The sequence below is a fragment of the Melanotaenia boesemani genome, chromosome 10, assembly GCF_017639745.1.
Source record: "Melanotaenia boesemani isolate fMelBoe1 chromosome 10, fMelBoe1.pri, whole genome shotgun sequence".
NCBI classification, from domain to species: domain Eukaryota; kingdom Metazoa; phylum Chordata; class Actinopteri; order Atheriniformes; family Melanotaeniidae; genus Melanotaenia; species Melanotaenia boesemani.
The window spans coordinates 35900260-35916990 of record NC_055691.1 but is presented as its reverse complement, the minus strand read 5'-3'; the positions used below and the strand labels follow the sequence as shown (position 1 = coordinate 35916990).

General features: G+C 39.1%; 1 protein-coding gene across 2 annotated transcripts in view; it reads left to right on the top strand.

Moving 5' to 3' along the window:
• Window positions 1-14086, top strand: part of cdh13 (cadherin 13, H-cadherin (heart)) — a 425435-nt gene extending 411349 nt beyond the window's left edge. For both annotated transcript variants that reach the window (XM_041996695.1, XM_041996696.1), the window contains exon 15: window positions 12619-14086. In XM_041996695.1, the coding sequence (XP_041852629.1) occupies window positions 12619-12626 (8 nt within the window). In that variant the 3' untranslated portion in view covers window positions 12627-14086. The remainder of the gene's footprint in view (window positions 1-12618) is intronic.
• Window positions 14087-16731: the final 2645 nt, after the last annotated feature.

The window sequence follows — 16731 nt, the reverse complement described above, 5'->3', positions numbered from 1 at the left end:
GGGCTGCTCATCCAGGAAAATTAATTCTAAAACTGTGTCTGTTATTGCGGTGTCTTTCTGGCTTCTTTGCTAATTTAATGTGTTTTTAAAAACATTTGACAGTGTTTGTTGTTGCTGCTGTTCCGTAAGTTTTTCCCTTAAGGCAACAAACTCTTCATGCTTTCTAATGTGAAGCTTTATAAGATTGCTGATGTTAAATCTGGCAGCATTCATGCCGCCTTTGGAAACATCAGCGCTGGATATGAGGCATGGTGCTGTTTTGCTAGGGGGATTTTTTTTTTTTTTTTTTTTTTTTTATCTTGTCCTGTCCAGCACGGTGGCAGCAGAATGATGGTCTGGCTGCTGTGTTGTTTGCTTTGCCAGCGGGAGCTTTACGGATATAAGGCTTCTCATATTAATCTAAGTTTTTATTTAAACTTTTGTTTATCTATTTCTTTAATTTGAATTACAGAATTTAGGTAATACTGCTGGACCTGACCAGAGGGGACAGAAAAAGAGAAGCGTGAGCAGAAATGAAAAGGAGAGTAGAGAAAAGGAAGAGGAGAGAGGTACACAAAAGATAAAAGCAACAACCTTCAATCCAACCTAAAACCAACCAATTGCTACACCTGTACAGAAACACAACAGAGAATTACCTACAGCTTTTACAGGTAAACTAAGCAGACAGTCATCAGGGGTTCATATAAGAGATGAGCAAGCTGAAAAAAAACAAACAAAAGAAAAACAGCAGAACGTGAATCACAGCAAAAACCAAAGTACCAGAAACTAAAAAAACCATAAACAAAATATCTCTTAGTGTATAAACCCACCGGACACCTCAGTGACTGTCAGCATGCAGAGGATGAGGAATGAGGAGGGATCAGAGATGAGTGTGATCCTGCAGTGACCATGCCTCTACGAAGGCTAGAGGCAGACTAGGGCGGCCCAGAGACCCGGGCCATCAGCAGCAATCCTGGAGCACAAACCTAAGCTCCTCCACCACGAAGACCACCCCGGACCCACCCAGAAGGTGACCGAGGAAGGCCCCAGCCAGAGCCCCCTGTGGTCACCAGGCACAGCACCCGGCGGGCCAAGATCAGCACCCGCCAACTCTGCTTGGCACCGGTCATCCAGGGCGCCCAGAGCGAAGGGCCCAGGGCCCCAAGAGGCCAAAACCCGCCCCTCCCCTCCCAAGGCAGAGCACCCACACAATCCCCAGGAAGACCAGGCCCCCAAAGACGACTATCCAGCATTCAGAAACAGCCATTTTTAACAGTCTCACTTGGTGTTTATATGGCATGACATAAAAAATGCAACTGAGACAAAATAAAAGCTTGTTCTTAATCTGGCTTTAAACATTAAATTCTCACTGAATCTATGACACAGCTGCACGGTGGTGTGGTGGTTAGCACTGCAGCCTCACAGCAAGAAGGTTCAAGCCTCAACTGGGGGGAGGTTCGAACCTGGGGGGCGGTGGCCTTTCTGTGTGGAGTTTGCATGTTCTCCCCCTGTATGCGTGGGTTCTCTCCGGGTTCTCCGGCTTCCTCCCACCGTCCAAAGACATGCATGTTAGGTTAATTCTAAATTATTCTAATTTAATTCTAAATTCTCCCTAGGAGAGAGTGTGCGTGTGTGAATGGTTGTTTGTCTATCTGTGTTGGCCCTGCGACAGACTGGTGACCTGTCCAGGGTGTACCTGCCTCTCACCTGTTAAATGCTGGGATAGGCTCCAGCTCACCCTCGACCCGTAACGGAATAAGCGGTCAAGAGAATGAATGAATGAATGAATGAATCTATGACAACCAACATAGTAGGTTTTAACCACATACTCAAAATAGACTGAACAAAAAGATTTAAGTAAACAAAGTTTGGGTTTCTTCTGATTACCTGATCAGAAAACACAGAAAAACAGCTGTGCTCACTTCAACCGGAGGTGTAACACTTGGACCCAGGTCTGGACGAATGAATGTCAGAACTAGGGGTGTTTTAGATCCTGACAACATTTTTCCCGGGTAACGGCCCACAACCCACTAAAAACAGGTCCGCGACCCACTTTTGGGTCAGGACCCACAAGTTGAGAATCACTGTTCTAGATCAAACTTGTTCAAATTGATGAGATTTAAGTGAAAAAAGGGAAGGGACCTCTACAAGGGACATCCAGTTACATACTCGAAAAACCAATGAATGGACAAAATCACTGGAAAAGAGGAAGAAAACTATATTAATTCCTCCTTACTTACACATCTTCTGTTGCTGTGTATCTTCTGGAAGCCAAACTAATTCAGGTTATGTTTGGGTTGTGAAGCCTACATATTTATGAGGTGGAGAACTGCAGTGTTTGCAGTTACTAACCTCGGTGGGTCACACCTTTCCTCTCAAATCTCCACACCTGTTCCACTACCTCTCTCAACTGCTGTTATCTTAGCAGCTCTTCCAAAAGCAGAGTGACGTTTTCGCTGGCTTTCTGTCCAGCTCTGAGCCATACAGTGTTCTACTGAGGTTGCTTTTCAGAAGCTTAAATAATGTATGTAGGCCTGCAAAAACAGAAGGAGGTGAAAGTGAGTTTGTGTGTGCAGAGAACAAACATGCACTGTCTTCTAATGCTTAAGAGACCTTTGTTTGCTCTTGCAGGACTGGCAGATAAATCCCAAGGTTTTGCTTGCATTCCCTACATTGTAAACCTTTCTTTTGAGATCATTGTGCCATAAAATCTAAAAAAGAAAAACATCCCTCACACACTTAATGTGTTGGGTAGGTAATTACAGTATTATTCTATAGTCCTGTTGGGTAGAAATGCAAATATGCAGGATAGAAACACAAACTGTCAGGGTTGCTAGAGGAGATAATACATTTTAATTAGGCAAACAAGCTGCAATGAGGTGTTTTCACAGGTGATAGATCATCTACTGCACTTATGAAAATGGTTACTTAGAAGTTAATGACATCAAAAATTCCTCCCTTAATGATCTAGTGTATAAAAATTTCTGACATTTAAAGATGGGCATAGAAATTACTTCAAATATCAAGCACAGTAATGAATGTACAGTGGCCATCGGTGGCCAAAATTCTTCCAGACAAAAAGATTTTTTTATGTGTGAGTAGATCCAGAGGGCTCAGGTGCAGTGATGACTGCTCTACAGGTAATTACTACAACACTGTCTTTTTCTATGGTCATTTTAAAGTGTTACCTATACCAAACGGGGCTCTAGCTCCTATCAAACAAAGCTGGTGCTGCAGTTTTAAAGCTTAGATGGTCCTCATTTCACACACAAGCTGTGTCCCAATCCAGGGTCTGCACACTTCGAAGTGCAGATGCGTCGCTACATAGCTCATCGTGGTGCGCCAAGCAAAGGAGTCTCCGAATCCAGTCTTCAAATCCGCACTTGGTTTGGCCTCAAATGAAGGCTGTTGGTGATGCATCCTTTGTGGCCTCTTTCCTCCCAGAATTCATTGCGCACAAGACGGTGGCGAATGAGCAGCCGAGCTCAGAAGATGTTTTAGATTTCAGTAAAGCTTTGTGAAAAAAAAGAAAAAAAGTATATTTTTTTTATTTTTTGTTTTTGTAAACTACGCTTTAGTAGATATGTTACGAAGCCAAGTACATTAAAAACATGCTCGTTAAATGGTGACATTTAAATTCTGTAATATTTGATATTCGTGGATTTTTAAGGGGTTAATAAAGTGTGTACCAGCTGGAAAACAACAGAGCTTCAGACCGTGTTTTTTTTTTTACTGTCGGTGTTACCGGTCAGTGTTAACGTTCACTGAAGTGTCCTATGAGTAATTTCTGAGGTTTAAGCGATTCAGCGTCCTATGTTGTTGCCATGCAAAGTTCTTGTTGGTTAAGTAGGCTGTCCCATTTCACGAACGTTAAAAATGTTGTCACAAACATGGCAGCTTCCATGTATGTGGACCCACGGCAAGTAGGTATAAATGGCTCATTAGTAATTTCAGGAAAGTGATTCGATACCAAAAAACACAGTTTTAAATGATTTTTTAAATTTTCTGTCATTGACCTTTGATTTTGTTACACATGCACCTTAAAGGTGGTGGATGATAAATCAGTGCACATGAACTTGTACACTCTGTCACTCTACAGCCCTGAAGGTGGTGATGTAAGAGTGGAGGCACTGAGTATGGACAGTAAGGAAACAAAGTTCATTTTACACCTACAGAAGGTGTTGACATCTCTGGACTTTTGAGATTAATATGTTGCTGCCCAGAGTGAAAATACTCAATGTGACGTTTGCCTGTGTGAAGGATGGTGATAAAAAGGCAATCTCAGAGGAGAAGCGGATGCCGATGCTCCTGCCCTTCTTTGCACCCTCACATGCAAACCCATTTCATCCTACACTGCACAAATTCATCCTGCGTTTGCTCAGTAAGGAAGGTCTGCAAGCTCAAGGTGCCAGCCAAATCCTGTCTTTCCAGGATTACCCGGTTTATCTGTTGCACAGAAGAGAACTTCTTTGTCTCTCTGTGTGTCTTTGTATTTTAGCAGGAATAATACTATAATTTGGAGAGTGAAAGAGAGGTAATGACAGAGTGGTGTAGAAACAAAGCATGTACTATTGAGCACAACAAATATTTTCCAACCCAGATGCTGCTAATTTACCTCAGTCCTCCCAGGATTTGAGTCCATGCTGCTCCTCCTGTCTTATGCTCTGCTTTGCTCTGACAGCCACTTTCCTCTTCCTTCTCCAGCTCTACACTAATCCCCTCCCAGCTTTGGAAGACGGGATGTTTAGGGGCTTATTTACTCTTGTAAAAATATGACTTCTTCACAGCTTTCTTTGGTGAGACTTTAAGCCAGAGTGATGTGTAGAGCAGAAGTGTTGTTTTTGCCTTCAGAAGATGCTGTGAGGAGTCTAAATCTTTTAACTGAGACCTGAAGAAATGCTTAAGAGGCAAAAGGCTAAAACCAACTGAACTCTAACTGTGCCGCTATTAATGTTTGATTAACAAAGTAATACAGACAATTATTAGCACTGTGTTGTGGGTTTCATCCAGTTTCTAAATATAAGATTTTACTGCGTCTGTGTTTGTGTTTTATTACCTCAGAACAACAAAAAATCGGTGTGTGGTTGTTTCTTATGAACAGATTAAGTTGTTGCTCATGCTTTAAATATATTTGAATAATTAGTTGAACATGAGCAAGTTGTGCTAGAGTGTGTTATGAATTTCTCATGGATATCAGGTTGTTGCATCAGACCGTGCTCATGTTTTACTCATGTATTATAAATTATTTGTTTCTACATTTGTGGTGCAGCTGCTCAACATTTAGACAAAAACATGCAGGGACTTCTCAGTCTCAAATAGTGGAGATAAAATTCTAAAAATATCTTTAAAAGACAGATGAGGTAACACAAAGGTCAAATACAAACTTTTTATTTCCATACATGTGTGTAAATGCAAGCCCCTGAACGCACCTTTTCTCACAACTGATTTCCAAAGCTGGAAAGAATAATAGTGTGTCTAGTTCAGGTGCTCCGTTTCCGATGCCTTACAGTGCATAAGAGGGGAGAGTCCCATCAGACTATTTATCTTTTGTATTTCTCTCTGCTTATTTTAACAGTTAATTACACATAATATTTTCAAACTTGGTTGTTGTTTTTTTTTTTATGCCAAAATCTTCTATTACAGAGCAGCAAATGCAGCTTACTGCCACAAATCCCACAACGTCCATTCATCAAGTAGATGCACAACACACACACTCTCCATTCATATAGAAGATATCCACAAAGCTGTTTTCATGAAGTCATTATTATTACGTTTTCTACATGGCTTTTCTTTTCTGTAATTTTTTCATGACTTTATATGTAGGCAGGAATAATGGTCTTCTACTTTTACAATAAAAGGACCAGAGTCATAAACAGAACAAAATACTCACCATAAACAACCTAAAATGAGCTTGTATTATGAAAATCTTCAGAGAGGGAAAACATGATTAATAGTTCGTATTTACTGATGCTAAAAAGTGAGAATCTAATTAATCGAAATCTATTTAAAGAGCTCACTGATTGATGGTTGTTTTCATGTAAAATAAGTGTGGAGATTTCATATTAATTTGCATTGTGAATAAATTATTATAGGTAAACATGGCTCTAGGTTATTAAGCTTGATAATTAAATGGCTATTTTTACATTTTCTTGACTATAAAAATGAATAATTTTCTTGCTACTAAACAGTTTTGTTTATATATTTGGCTTTAAAATGTTTTGGTGTTTCATATTTTCCCATCATCCTCACATGAGCCCCTTCAGCAGCAGACTCAGCCCACCGGAGATCGTTCCAGCCCGCAGCCGTGGATCTGTACATTTCTTCTTTCTTTTATATTTGTAGTATTTATCAGTAGTTCAGTTATTATGGGCCAAGTCATCCTTCTACATATTCTATTTGAAAAAAACTTTCAATTTTAGTTTCCATTTCTATTTTTTGTATTTATTTTAATTTTTCTTCTTTGGTTTGTATAATTGTGTTGTTCTTTTCTTTTATTAATATACTGTTATTGCTTTTGCGTTTATAACAGAGCACTGTGGTGAAGCAATTTCTCCCTGCGGATTAATATGGTGTGTCTGACTCTGACTCTAAAATAGCTTTCCATTCATCATGAAAACAGTATAACGTTCAATAGAGACTGTTCTGCTCCAGATGCTCTGCCAGGTTTCCAACCATTCTTACAAATAATGGCTCAACAGCTCTTGCTTTGTCTCATAAATGGTGTTCTGTCTGTTAGTTCAGACACGCCAGCTGCTGCCATCGTCATCAGCTGTTTGCAGATAGAAAGGTAGAAGTACTGATGATGCAGAGGGCTGCAAATGCATTTCTCATCAACTCACACACAGATGACACTAAATACTAACTAAACTGATTTAAGCGTGAGGTCTCTGTGGATAAAATGCTGACTTTTATCCTGCTGTATTCAGCCAAAATTTTATTTTTAGCTCTAAATTAAAAAATCTATGAAGGCCTGACTGGCTAGAGGTGAATATCTTTCCAAACCAAATTAAACAGCTGAAAATGAAAGTAGGCATCAAAGTTTTTACACGACATGAACTAAAATAAGACAACACACAGACTAGTAATGGAAATTTAGACATGAAGCTCAGTGTAAGCTACGTGGGGACAGTTTTCTGTTGAACTGGGACGCTGTGTTTGAGGTGAGCGTTCTGTTATGATGATACCGTCTGTTATAACAGGCTATGACTGCAGAGCAACACGGGTTCTTCACGTCATGCTAACATACAAAATATAATGACTGACCCATTTCCTTCCATGCTGCGTTCAATATTTTCCAGACATGAATATTTACTGGAGCATACATCATTCAGAAAAGACTTCTGCTGCAGGCTAAAGTTACCTTTAGGTTTTCTGGTTTTCGTTTACTGCACCTGCTGCGTACAGTTACTGTGCATTTTTGTTTTTTACAGACTGGCACTAGTGTTGTTCATCAACCCATCCCTCCATTCCTTTTCCTGTTCCAGCCTACTGGTTGGTTGGTTGGTTGTACAGTAAAGTGAAGCAACTTTATGTCCCAGTAGGGAAATGAGTTTGCAGCCAGGATTACAAACATAGACATGATCACACAGACTATTAAAACCCTCCGGCTCAATGAAACGCATCTAATAAAATAGACAGAAAGATACAATACCTTCATAAAAATAGATGTATAGCACTGATAAGCCAAATAAACAGAACAATCTGTACCAGCAGCTCATGATACCAGTCAAGTTAAACCTACGGCGGCAAATTTAATAAACTACCTGCCGTTCAACATTTTAATGGCAGAGGGGAGGAAAGAAAAGTGGAATCTGTCCTGATGACAGCCATCTTCATCTGACTGACTGGAGGGGTGATTAAGAGTGTAAGAAGGCCGAAGCTTTTCTGTCTGCTACTGACAGGTTTCCATAGCAACAATACACAACATAAAAACAGATTCACTGAAACTTCATCAGACTCATCAGCGTAGTAGAGACATTAAAAGTTCTTGAGGTCAACATGACTCGTAGCAGCACACACACTGCCATAGTCATCCTAAAATATCAGCCGCTGAGGTAACTTGTTCTTTTATCGTAGGACCACAACATCCTCCATCTTTTCACCTTCTTCACAGTACAACACAAAGCACACATTGAGGGGCTATAACCAAGGAAACTGCCACAATTCCTCTGGGTGATCTCCAAATAATAGAAAACGTACTGATTATTAGCCCACTCCGGCTCCCCTGCTCTGCTTCTCTATGAAAAGAGAAAGGGATTTGACTAACATGATATGGATCCGTGCTAATAGAAACTTTAAAAAAAAAAATGCTTTCACATCATAATTTTGCAGTCTTGATTGTCAAACTATGGACGGATGTTCCTGTGACTCTGTTGTATTAAAATCCATGACTGGAATTTAATAACAGAATCATTAGGCATCAAATCCAAGCCTTGCATTATCTAAATCTCTATGTTCATGTGTTTAACTCAGGCCACTAATGCATTCTCACTCTTAAGTCAAAATCAATTTGTGATTGAGCATCAATAATAAGACTTTATGATTTATTTCAGTTTCCGTTCATTTCATTAAAAACTCTTGCAGATTAATGCCAAATGTATGGCTAACTCATTCATCATTAATCTCTGGGCCGGTTTAGGTTTATTAACTTTCATTATATTCAGTATTAGCCTGACAGACTCTCCGTCTCTGTGTCCGTAATGATTCCTCTTCATGCTGCAATGCCTCTGTTTTCGTCTTGCAGCCGTGACATACCTGGGCTAATCAACTGTCACCCTCCTCTCTCCTCAGCAATTAGAAAGGCTGGAAAACGGTGACTGTTCCCTCCAGTGTCCTGATTTTCCCTTGCTTCCTGCAGCTTGTTAAATTTACATTTTACGCATTAAGATGAAGCTTTTGCCCAGAGAGACTTAAAATAAATGGAAGTGGTAAGATAAGTCAGCCTCAGCGAGTCTGTGTGATTTTCTATTAGGTCATTTATATCTATGGCAAACTAAGGTGTGAGTCAAAGTGTATTGCTCTTTTTTCTCATACTGTGAAGTAAAAATAGGTTTGCTTTCTGGCATGGCTTCTTGGTTTCATGTGGTGTTGGGAACAAAGAAGGTGACAGAGAAGGACAATGTATGTGGGACCTTTTTAAAGCATCCAGCAGATGTGAAGACATCGTGCCAGATGTGATGAATGTCACGTTCATACATTTTATTTACAAGTGTGCATCCCACTGATTAGCAATCACAGCAACAAATATGCATCAGGAAGCAACGTCACCTTTTAGAGTCTGTAAATAGCACATTTTATATTGCTCTTGATTCTGCTTGTTGGAACATAAAGTGACACATTCATTACCAATCCCACCTCAGGTTAAATGTTTATATTCATATGTTCATCCAAGTCTTTCTCACTCCCGTTTCCTTCTAATTCTGCCTTTCATGTGTTCCTGGCCCATAAGTTCACAGTCTGCGCCTGCACTGAAGCGGAGGTGAATTGATTCAGTGATGTATTTCCATGTCAGCGGATCGACTTTTCAGCCAGAGGGGAGAATTGCCTCTTTTATATCCAGCTCTTTCTGTGAGGTGAAACAGGACTGCCATGGAGTCTCATTAGATTTGCAAAAGCCAATATCTGAATCTAAAGTTCCTTTAAGTGTCTTTCATTTCTTTTATTTCCTCTTTTGAGGGGACACTCCTTAGCCTGCATCAAATAAAAACAATCTGCTCCACCCAATTCACACCCTCTACCCCATTACATATTCGCTTCCATCAGGCATGCTTCGATCGTCTCCGAAATTTTCAAGTCCATTTTGTTTTCAGCGTCTGGGAGTATTATAGCTCACATTTCTCTGATCCCAACACTGATGCCTAATCTCATAGAGAGGAAGAGGCAGAGATGAGGGAGGATAAAGATAGAAAAATGACTGAGACATATTGGCATGTCAACAGTCAAAATACACAATCTGTTTGTCTTACTGCCAGCTTCTAAAACAAAGAACACAAATGCTGTGACCAGAAAAGTGGGAGCAACAGTGCAACCCACTCACGGACCCATGAATAGAAAAGCAAACATACATAAAGCCACTGTAAATGTTTTTAGAATTATACAATAGCTATGACAAATTACCACCTCCAAATTTGTTGTTTTACATGAAATTCTGCTGCAGGCATTTTGCAAGATTAGCATTAAAAGGCAGGGCTTAGAGGTAAACCTGTTAGGTAAGGCAAAATGGTTCTGTTACACCTGATCCAGTCCTCTTAGTTGACAGGATCTGGGTTCTAAGGCGTTGTACTTAGACCCATTTATTCAAATAATAATTTTTTCCACCACACTTGTGTCATACCAACCAATCGGCTTATTGATGCAAATGAACTTATCAAACAGGGAGATAAATATAGTCGAGCAGTAACAAATATCATGAAACTGGGACTATTCAACCAGATCCGGAAAATGTGTTAAGATATGACTTTTGTTAAAGGAGACAATTAAAACAAACTTTGCTTTTTGCACTTTTGTGCATTGTATTGGATTTAGAAGTTCATTTTATATTATAAAAGCAGAGATTGTTTGGTGTTTGACTGAAAAATGCAGCAAAAAAGTAGAAAATTTAAGGAAAAAGCACAACACCTCTTATAAAAAGTAGACTTATTTGGGGCCAGTTTGCGAGGATATTCTGATTTGATCAACTGTGAATATTGATTATGCAAGATGCATTTTGTTTGCAATTAAAATATTTGATGTCTAAATTGGCAGTGTGTAAGAATTACTGATGTCTAGAGGTAAAGATGTGCATAGAAATCAGTTTGAATACCAAGCACAGTAGTGAATGTACAGTGGCCTTCAGTGGCCAAACTTCTTCCAGACATGAAGATGTTTTCATCTTTGAGTAGATCCAGACGCCTCAGGTGCGGCGATGACTACGCTACAGGTAACTACTTCAACAATGTCTTCTTCTATGGTCCTTTTAAGGTGTTACATATACCACATGGTGCTGTAGCATAGGGATCCCCAACACTGGTCCTCAAAGCCCCTGTCCTGCACACTTTCCATGTTTCCTGCTGCAACACACTTGACTCAAATGAATGGGTCAATAGCAGGCTGTGCAGAAGTTGTCAGAGATCCATTTAATTTATATCAGGTGTGTTGCAGCAGGGAAACATCTAACATCTGCAGGATAATGATAAATCTGATTCAAAATCTAGCTAACATCATAATGAAGTAACATTTTAGCTTCAGAACAGATTAATTAGCATAGCCATGTCAGAGCAGACTGCAGTAGTTTAAATGAAAAACCTGCCAATGCTTTCATTGTGGACTTTTTAGCACACAAATTTGGGTTACATAAAGGAGGAAAAAGTGTATGCATTGTTACAATAAGTTGACTTTTCCTAACTTATAATTCAAATCAATTTAATAAACTATAGATGTGTTAAGTTTGTGCCCTGATGGGGGCACTTATTAAGCTTTTAGCAAATGCAGTGCTCATATGCAGAGAAAAGCACAGTTAGAAGCTGTTCAGGCAACGTGACATTCAGCTAACTGCAGACCACTACTTTGTTCTAAGTGCATTTTAAAGTACGTAGCTTTAAGTCTAACGTATACCATGAACAATACTGCAATTAAGTCGTATTAAAGAGCAGCAAAAGAGAGAGAGAGAGAGAGAGAGAGAGAGAGAGAAATCTTTTAAATTCAAAGCCATCTCCAAACATGTCAGGAACCGAGGGCAAAGTAGGAGATAGCTGACAGAGAGCCAATCAATACATGCTCACATTTCATGCTGCAGCATGTGTGTGTGTGTCTGCTGTTAACCTGGTTGTGTGTGTGTTTGTGTCAACCTGCCTCAGATTTCAGCGCGGCCTTTGCAAGCAGCTGTGCCACACTGAAGACGGACAGTCACATTACTCAGAATTTATACAACTCTATTGCATTTCTGTCATGCCTCCATTAAAGTCACCGGGAAAGTAGCAAGATTCGCAACTTTCAACCTTTGATGTTGTGGTTCGGTTGTATGAGGTGAAAGAGATTCCTTCCCCTCTCACAAGTGAATCAGGGGTTCATTTCAGGTTAATTTACTCAAAACTGAGCTGTCCTCAATCCCCATTTTTTATCCATTATCTGTTCCTGCTTATTGCTATGCAGGGGGGCTGGAGCATATCCCAGCGGCTACTCTCAGCATCAGAAGCGTAACTCATTCTTCAAAGCAATTTTTAGTATTATAGCAGAGCAAATCAGTACCTGTTTAATCTTACAAGCAGCCATTCTATGAATAGTCCCTCTTAGTGGCATGGTGAATGAAAAGCTTGCATTCTTGTGTGTGCTCTAACTTTGGAGAGCGTTACTTTCGATCAGCCACATCGATCGTCCTGTCCGGGATGCAGCAGAAGAAGCTGCTGACACACTTTCCGTGTGTTACGTTGCTGCTGCTGCTTGGCCTAAATGTGAACAGTTCCAACTTTCCTGTGCTGTCCTGAATCTTTAATGATGCGATACCATCACCTGTCCGCTGTAATTGATTGCAGCTGATCTTGCTCAGTGATGACCTTGACTCCACAGTATCTCCTGCCTTTTCTCTTTCGCTTCTAGTCATTTCTTATTTCCTCTTCTCCCCTCATCTGTCCTTCTCCTGTCTGTCCTCTGTTCTTCCACCAGGCCTGTAATTCTGCTGAGACCTCCCATAGTCCTTTTTGCAACACTGAAAAGCAACGACTTATCCTCCCCACGAGACCCAGGCTTAGGCAAGAAGCAGAAGAAGAAGAAGCAAGATGTCTTCTCACCACGACAAATCAAACAAGCAAATACACACAATCCCCACTGGCACAACAGCTGTGTAACACCACTCTGTTTTTAGTTTTTATCTCTTTTCTCAGTGATTTTTTACTTATCTTGTCTTTTCTTCACTGTCATCTACTTCAGTATTCTCTCATCACATCTTCTTTTCCCAACTCTTTGACCTTACTCTCTTTCTTTACTCTCTTTTCTGTATTTCATCCATCATTAATTATTCCATTTAGCTTTTCTGTGGTTTCTTTGTGTTTAATTTTGGCACCTCTCTGCGCACTGGCACGCAAATACTGAGTGTTAGCAGAGTTCATGGCAACAAGCCACATCTGTAGGAGATACTTGAAGCAACATGTATATTAATATTGTAACAGAACAGAAGATAAAAATCCATTTCACATCAAATTCTCTCCTCCCCCACAGTTTGTCTGAAACCTCTTCATGGCTACCTCTTACCTTTGAAATCCTTCACCCCCTCCCCCATCACTATATATGAGCCTGTCTTCAGCTGTCCATCCGTTGACCTCTCGGTCTCTTGCCGGACCAGAGGCTGAGCTGCTGTCCTGGTCGGGGAAGAGCATCGACTTTCTGACGTGTTTCTTTGTTTTCTCGTCACAGACTGTGTTTGATCTTGTTCCCCTCTTTAAGCAGAGACAACAAAGCCTGTTTTCTTTGTCTGCAGTGGTTGTGGTCTTTTAGGACACGGTGGTAGCCATAAGCCTTCAAAGTCAGAAACTGGAGTTGTTTCTTCGATTAGCTTCTGTTTTTATTGCATTAGTTGTCATGGAGTGGAAAACAGTATATCTTTATAGTAACGGTGTCAACCTTAAAAAAGAAAAGGAGAAAAAAAGTACTATTAAATAAATATTTTATTTTTTACCATTGTATAAATATACAGTATTAATTAACTTATGTACTTTGATTGCAAGTTTTTGGTCAAGCAACAGTGAGTAAATTTAAAAGAGGAAACCTTTTTTCTGTGAACTTTAGGTACTGTTTCTAATGCTGTTGATGTGATTTTATTGTAACATCTGTTTTGTTTATTTTTTTTTATTTTCAAACCAGGAATCTTGTTTTTAAGACTGCATTTGTGTTTAGTTTTGATTTTTATCTCCTATCAGGTCTGCCCTCCCTGTTCTCTGCCCATCTCTCGTTAAGAAGAAAACAAAGGCTGTGGTTTTGGTGGATAGTTTTGCTTTTTTCTCTCTCTTGAGCTCATCTAAAGAACTTAGCGTGTGTGGGATGGTTTGGAAGACCACTTTAAAGAAGAGATGACATTTTGAATGAGTTGTGTCTGTCTTTTGCACTAATTTAATAAAGCCGTTACTGAAAATTCCAACATTGTTGTTTTGCAGAGTGTCTTTATATTCATGATGCTCTTTTTGTGTGCATGCTTTTACTTCAAAATGTTTCAGTGTATCTTTATATTTTTTACATTATTGGAAAATATTATTGTATTTTTGTTTTGTTTTTTTAAAGAGTAAGACAAAATGTTTTATATATGAATCATACTGAATATTTGTTTGTTGGGAAGTGTTTCAAAGATCCTATAAACAAGGGATCATCAGAAACAACCTTGAGAGCATTGATGTTCAAAGCGATAGCTGCTGTTAGTTTTCTCAGTCAAGCCTCAGTTCAAAGAAAATGTAAATAACTGTGTTTTGCTGCACAGTAGAAAAGTGACTGATTCAGAAAGCCCTTCAAAGAGATCTTATCACGCTTTTCACTTCCGCCTGGAACGTATAGATTATGTGCATCTCGAAAGTCTGCAAAAAATCAAATGTATCCCAAAGGACACCTTTCCTTCAGCAGAAGAAAACTGATCCTGAGTTCCCTGAATTTTTTTTATGTGTTTAGCTTCCTCATGAAATACATTTGCTGCCCAGTGTTGCAGAAAGAAACTTAAGAAATTTGCAGCTTTTGTCTTTACCATGTCCGAGCTAAGCTTAGAGAGACAGGAATAAAGACAGTATATTTCAGTCAAAGTAATAAAACTAATAATAATAATAATAATAATAATAATAATAACAATAACAATAATAATAATAAACATTTTGATATATTACTTAAAAAGTGGCTTTAAAAACTGAACTTTTCACACTGAAAACACAATGAAACATAAAGATATTTAAATTCACCCAAAAAGAAATCAAAAGTAAAAATTCTATCTGATAAAGGTAACAGTAACACATATATATGTGTGTGTGTGTGTGTGTGTGTGTGTGGTAATTACGATTACTTTAATTATTGAAGTATTATTATGTGTGATTATTATTAATTAATTACAAAATACTTAACATTAAATGCATTAATTGTTTTAATTCTGAACAACGCAGAGCGTTTGTCAGTGCACGTATTCCTGGTACACCAAACACACTGGCACACACATCAGAGCTTCGCTAACAATTTAGTGACTTTAGCGCAATATTTAGCAGGTTTTCAGCCATCTAGCAACTTTATTTCAAATAAGCACTTAACGACAAATCTAGCTAAATTTTCTAGTGCTATGGTAGACTTTTGGAGACTAATGATAAAGTACATATAGTTCACTGTCTCTCTCGCTCTCTCTCTCTCTCTCTCTCGCTCTCTCTCTCTCTCTCTTTCCCTCTCTCTCTCTCTCTCTCTCTCTCTCTCTCTCTCTCTCTCTCTATCTTGGGGCTTTATTGATGTACAGTATAAGGAAAAATAATTGTGTTCTGAGCAGTAAAGCATTTAAACTGGCATGATGTGGACTAGTAATAATTTCACCATGATGGCGTAAGAACTCAGCTTCGGAAGTATTTAAGCCCAAAGCTGCGCAAAGTCTGTCATTTCTGTTTTAAAAGGGAAAAAAATGACAAAGCAAAAGAAACGTTAAAAAAGGGTACAAGTGCAATGAAGAGCATCATATCACACAGCTATGCTTCTGTTGTAAATAGATGTTGTGTTAAAAGAATGACTTTTATCCAGAAAGCTCAAAAGAGGTTAAAAGTGACACCAACTGGAGCTATATTTCAACCTAGCTAGACGTTTCAGAATGATGAAGGTTCTCTGTGGGCTGCAATAAAAAAGACATCATCAGATCAAAACACTCAGTTTTATGTAGTCATTGTCATTTTTTCATAATTCTCTTGTAAGATGAAGATAAAGATGTCTCAAATCTAATAACCTGATGTTAGCTTTTATTTTTATTTCTTGCAAGTGAAATGAGTTTCTGTATGCCAACACCCCTGCCTTGGAATCTGTGATCTCACACTTTGACATATAGAAAAATTAGAACTTCAGAGTCAAGCTGTCTCAGCAAATCAGATGTTATTCTCCCAGAGAAAACATGTTATTTGCACAAAAAAACACTGTGTTTTTCTGGGGTTCGTTAGGCTCTTCAGGATGAGGATTACCTTTCAAAGAAGGACTATGCATCTTTCTGACCTTAAAAGTATGTGTTTCTAACTTCCTTTGATGGCACAGTGACATTCATTATGTACATTCCTGGAGCGTCCAGAGGCTGCGACACCACATTTCACAGCTTTTTTCCTGGATGCTGCATCACTTTACAGCAGCAACACAAGAGGACATTATGGGTGGAAGAAAAGAAGGAGAAAAAGGGGCAGAGCAAGAGATGAGACAACATCTACCCCTTTGCCCTCCCACCCCTATATATTTATTAATTAATATTAATTCTGCATCAACAAGGATGTAAAACTTATTGTTAAATTGTGTTCCATTTCTTTACGCTCTCATTCATTATAGGTCTGTTATCAAAATCACTAACTTCTCACTAACCTCTAATCAATAACATTCATTAAAGGTGTCATCACCTGGTCTCTTCATGTGTCCACTGTCCTCTTAAGTGTCTTTAAATATTTTTTGAAAACTTATTAAACAAAAAAAAAAACATAGAGCTTGTTCTGACCCTTTGCTCATACCAAAACTTTGTCTCGTGAGAGTTTGTGCAAGCTTTTGACTAATGTTAATGAGGTGCGCGCTGATTGGCTGCAGGGAGGC